The 5,511-nt window shown below is 41.8% G+C and overlaps 1 protein-coding gene across 3 annotated transcripts in view; it reads left to right on the top strand.

The window, feature by feature from the left end:
* Positions 1–349: 349 nt before the first annotated feature.
* Positions 350–5,511, top strand: part of gramd4a (GRAM domain containing 4a) — a 50,189-nt gene continuing 45,027 nt past the window's right edge. Inside the window, exons 1-2 of one of the 3 annotated variants that reach the window (XM_042217864.1) lie at positions 350–507; positions 603–761. In XM_042217864.1, coding sequence (XP_042073798.1) covers positions 754–761 — 8 coding nt within the window. In that variant the 5' untranslated portion in view covers positions 350–507; positions 603–753. Of the gene's footprint in view, positions 508–602; positions 762–2,105; positions 2,573–5,511 lie in introns of those variants that run through there. The other 2 variants (XM_042217861.1, XM_005915705.3) reach the window with 2 other exon arrangements.

Here is a 5,511-nt window from a genome sequence, read left to right as displayed (position 1 = left end):
CCGCCGCGCGCCCCTCAAACGATGTAGGTTGCTGCTTCCATAAAAGTAATTATTTGTTCAAATAGCAATCTAAAATTTTACATAGCATACGGATAAGTGGTGCAAAGCTGTATTTTAATCAGTAGGCTTGTCTTGCTAATTAGGCTTTATTTCATATAATCTGATTAGTGATGCAGAATACTACAGAAAGCTCTAGACAACTCAAACTCTAAGTATACCCTTTCATGTAAAGTCTGCACCAAATACTCTTGAACTACATATGGAAAATCCCGTGCCTCACACATTTGCCTACACAAATGTGAAGGTAATCTAAACATCTACTGTCTTTCTTTGTCTTGTGTTGAAGCTAAAACGACACAAGCAAAGCTGCAGGCCAACCAGGGCAGAACTCTAGTGAAGACAGAGCTACTGCGATCCTCACTGGGCTCATTGGTAGTCTGACAGCAGCCATTGAAAGCACTTGTGATTACTTCCCCGTAATCTATGGTCTTATCTGAGGGGCCAGAGGTCAGTTAACTCCTGTTTCTCTCTCAGTTTCTATCCGTTTCACTCTTCGCTCCTTTCAAAGCTCTCTTCTTTTTTTCTCATTTGAACTCAAACAGTGGAAAGAGGATGGTCAAAGCGGTCTGTTAGCTCAAGATCACTTCATCACACAATTGCTCAAACAGTGGGATAACTTCATACAAGAGGCCCCTCTGGGATTCTGTTACTTCGAAAAGACCAGGAGAATCTCAAAGACTGACATCAAAGACTATGCAAAGGTTAGTATCCTGAACTGTATTTTAAGGATTTATGGAAAGTGCCTATTTTCAAAAGTAAGGTGTCTGAAGTTGCTGTACTCAAGATTTATTTTACATATTGACTCGTTTAAGACATCAACCTTATTGTGGGTTCACAGGAGGCAAACGCAGAGCAAAGTATCTACAATAGATGAACAGTATCTGAAAGTCATGAACCCAAGAAATGAAGCCTTATTAGAACGGTCTCGGTGGATAGCTGTCCGAAAGCCATTCTTAAAGAAAGGAAACAAACAGAAAAGTTTGACAAATGACATTTTTGGTTCAAATCATTATCAATATGGAGGTCAGAAGAGCGGTACAACAGTGAGTGTCATCTGTAAAGGAGGCTCTGTCATGGCTTGGTGCTGACATTTAAGCCAGCTGTGTTGGCGATCTTATCATCGCTGATGAACACAAGTACCATGGGATTTTGATCCACCATGCAATGCCATTTGGAAAGTGTCACTTTCCAGCATCACAACGACCCACACTGCATTAAAAGCATACCTAGATAGAAAACAACACAGTGGAAAACTATTCATAGACTGGCCTCCCCAGCATTACTGAAGGAGTGTGGGATCATCTCGACAGAGAGAAAACCAAAAAGCAGCAGAACTCCAAGAAGCCTGGAGAGCTCATTTTAACTTCTAGATCCAGTATCCACCATGTTTCAGTGTTTGTTTGTTTATTCCATGGCAGAGCAGATAGAGATTTGAAATATCAGGTAGACCTTGGCAAACAGGTCTGTAAATATGCTAGCAATTTCTTTATAAGTGTGTTTGAAGAAGCTAAGTGATTTTTTTATAAAGAAAAAGGAGGAAGCTTTTGTTATTGGTGACTTTTACACCCCTTAAAACCTGTCACGTCTGGCAGCAGAATTAGAATGCGATGTTGTGCCGGAAAATTTTGATTTTCCAAGCATATAAATAATCTATAGGCTCCTCTTGTCCCTGTGTTTCCTTTTTCTGTTAATTTATCCTTTGCTATTAGTGTCATTTTGGTTATTACAGTAAATGTATAGTATCAGCTGGCAGGCAGGGCAAAAAGGAATAGGGCCAAAACAGGATTTATATTATATTGTTACTAGTGTTGATTTGAAGAAAGTTTAACAGGAGAAACTAACAATAAACTTTTAAAAAATATTAAAAATAACACTGAAGATATTTCCTATATATGACTCAATAGAAAAGATGATATTGCTGCAGTAGCGGGTTGATTTACAGCGATTAAGTGCATTATAAGGAGGCCATTGTTTAGCCACCTGTTCTATAATTTATCAGGATGTGAGAGAGGCAGCCACAGGGCGGTGGTAAGGAGAAGTCGCGGTGTTTCCGCTCGCGTCCTGTTTGTGAAGCTTTGCTGTGAAGCGTCAGCCCCCGGCGGCGGCCCCTTTAAGAAAGAAGCGCCGCACACTGACGAAATTTCCTCGGCCCTGCTCTCTCTGCCAGTCTGTGTAGATCGACAACAGATCGGAGCAGCGCCGGTATCTGCAAGCTCCGGGCCAACGGCGCTGGTCAGGAAAGCTCTCTCCAGGGAGAAGGAGGGGGACACGCAACTGGTATTTTTTTCCCCACTGTCTGCCTGCCTGACCGCTCAGCTCTCAGCAGGAGACGACATTTAGTCGGCTTTCAGAAATTAGCGGATGTATCGTCGGGATGGATGGACGGAGTGAGCGGCATTCGCCGTGAGACTGGCGCTAATTTGACGTCCTGAGCAGCAGGTGTACAGAAGGATAAAGCAGACTAAAAGGCAATCTCAGTGTTCATGAAACTTTGCTACGATTTACGTGCTGGGTAAGAAACGCTTATTTTATTTGTGAAACACAATAAATGGTTGTCGTTCTGGAGGGGAGGGAGAAAAATGGGGGGTATTATTTTATGACACCCAAGCTGTCCCAGCGTCTCTTCGGGGTCACCCAAAATGCGGATTATTTTGGTTTTCTTTTTCTCTTTCCTGAGACCGCTAACTCGAGGCCTAAGTTCAACCCCCACCGTTTGAAATTAGTCGCCCTTAACAGATAAAAGTATAACGGACACATTTGTTGTATCGTGTTAGTTAGTTTGGCCTAACTGTGCCAGAGTCTGACGGCTTTTGATGCCGTTTAAAAGAGAGAGAGAGGAAAAACACGCTTCTTCTCATTTCCTGGCCCAGTGTAACAGTGAATTTTTAAAATCAACTTCTAGTCTCAACCGAAACACTCAAAAGCACTTAAAAACAAACAAATGTTAGCGTAATATTTTACATATTTTCGTGTTTTGTACCTCGGTTGCACCCCCAGAAAGATAAAGTGCTCGTGTGGTGTGTTCACTTACAGTCGGAACCTCTGACCTGTCAAACTGGATTTTTGATTAAACCAGTTGGTACAGGGCTTTAGTTTTTTTTGTCGCCATACAGAGTTCAAATGTGATTACTATTTGATCAGAATCACGTTTTAACATCCTATGGAGGAGAGTGACCAGTTGTTGAGGAAGAATCTATTGTTTATATCCTTGATTATGTAACTGCAAGGTGAAATAATAGCGCTGATGCTGCATGGCCAGAGGGCTGGAGGGCAGGAAGGAGTGTGTAATTTCCATGCTGTTGGCTGTTACATCATGTGCTGATCGTGACTGTTTGAGTAAACCTCACTTCAGCAGCCCCGCTCAATAATGCAGGAATTCATATTAACAGAAGTATTTCCTCATGAGTCATTTGTTTTTGGGTTTGAGTTTGCATATCAGTGGTACATCACACGGCATGCATGACCCTGAGTGGCAGCATTCAGATGCTGCACTGCCCAAACAATAACCCTTGACATGATGTTAGGGGGGAAAAAAAGCCTGCCTTTTTATTTTCGTTGAGCAAAAACCCCACTTTGCCTAAAGGGTTGCATTAGTGGGTTAGATAAAAGCTGGCGTATCCTTGTCCCCACCATTATTCTTCTGTCAGTATTTGTTCGCTGGGGGCTGTGCTTGTGCTTGAAACCTTTGTTTTGCTTTCAACTATAAACAGAGCCGGATGTGTCTAATAGGTCTTGTTAAAGTTCATTATATCTGCGCTCTCCTCCTGCCTTCCTGCTCCCTCCCGAGGGTTGACATCAAATAAAAAGGCTGGGCTCAATAGAAGCATTCACAGTGACGATATGTATGGAGATAGATTTTGTCTTTAATCAGAGGCGTGATGCCTATATGCTGATATGGAAACTTGCGATATCTCTGCGCTGTTACAGTGCCATTGTTTGTTTTAGTTATTATTCTGCTTGTCAGCAGCCTGACGCTGTTCGCCTCTTCTGACCATCTGTCGCCCTTCACCTGATTATTAATGCAGGAAAGTGAACAAAAGTTGCAGCTGCCCATTGGAACATTCTGGCTGTTGCCTGTAGATGAGTTATTTAAAGGTCATGTCCCTCCCTCCCTGTCTCTGAGTGTCTTATGAAACTCATACAAGTTGAGAATAGCTCCACGGGTGAGTGTCTTGCTTTATTCAGCCATGTTTCTACAGAAACTAAGCACCACGGATGATGAGGAGGATGACGACGATGAAAGCAGGATGTCCCTACATGGGTTTATACACCACGTTCAGTGAAGGCACCTGTAACGGGAAGCTAGTTCTAAAGCATCAGTCACCGAAATGGAAACACCGCACTGTGGCAGGTCTTTGTTTTCTTTTTAAACAAGCCTTTATTATCAGACCTGACTGCTAATGTCCCAGAAAATATACAGACAGTGGCCCTCGTGTGTAAGCGCTCAAGCTTTATTGGGCACCCTTTTATGTATGGTTGATGGACACCAGTAATATAGTTATGACTGAAATTAAAGTAAGAACCATTTCATGATGTTTAGACATAAAACCATGTAATGAGTGTCTCTCATGATAATGCGTTATCATGGCTACAAAGACAAATGTTTAACTTAAGAGGTTACTATGCCTCCTGATGAGTGCATTATGTTGATTTCATAGGGCTCCTCAGCTAGTTGCTTTGCAGGATTTTATGAGCACGTCTATGAAGCTGTTAATAATCCAGAGCAATAATGTGATTAGTTTGCACTTTTATTGGGGATTTTGTTACTGCAAAAGTGTATAAGTTACGGTTTTCACCTTGTGAATGTGTGTGCGTCGTCTTGTCAGAGTGCGGTCTTGACGACACTTTGTGTAGCAGCAGCTACTGGAAATGTGCTTTTGAGTGCTTCGCCAGATCTGTCTGTGGCAGATTCTTGTCAGCATAATTTCTGGCGTAACTTTAAGTTACGTGTCTGCAGGTTTCAGTGCACTTAGTTGCTGGCACATGATTGGCTGATTGGATATTTGGGATAACAAGCAGTTGAACAGGTGTATTTAATGAAGTGGCCTGTGAGTGTTTGTAAAATTTTCAGAGGGAGGCAGTGCTGTTTCACCATGCATAGACTTTACTTTGGCGGGCTGCCCAGGTATGTGGACAACAAATATATTTGGCTACATTGCTATATTGTATCATTTATCTTTTCATCCAACAGCGCCATCTGCAGTTTACTAATAAACACTTCCTTTGTTTACAGTGAATAATTCTATTCATTTCTATTAGTACTGCTCACTTAGCCCTGACCCTTCCTTAACCCTCCGAGGGTTAATATTAAGGCTAAAGTAAATACTAAGTATTATTAGTTTTAATTCACTGAAACAAAAATATTTCACAGCTTGTGCCTCGAATGTTTTGATCACAAGTTGGTGTTTTGATTAATATTAAAAGGAATAGCACATTCATTGTTATGCAGAT

This window comes from Haplochromis burtoni, unplaced genomic scaffold (genome assembly GCF_018398535.1).
Source record: "Haplochromis burtoni strain Fernald_Lab_line unplaced genomic scaffold, NCSU_Asbu1 Contig_14, whole genome shotgun sequence".
NCBI classification, from domain to species: domain Eukaryota; kingdom Metazoa; phylum Chordata; class Actinopteri; order Cichliformes; family Cichlidae; genus Haplochromis; species Haplochromis burtoni.
The sequence above is the reverse complement of the archived record's forward strand: the minus strand, read 5'-3'. Positions and strand labels throughout refer to the sequence as shown.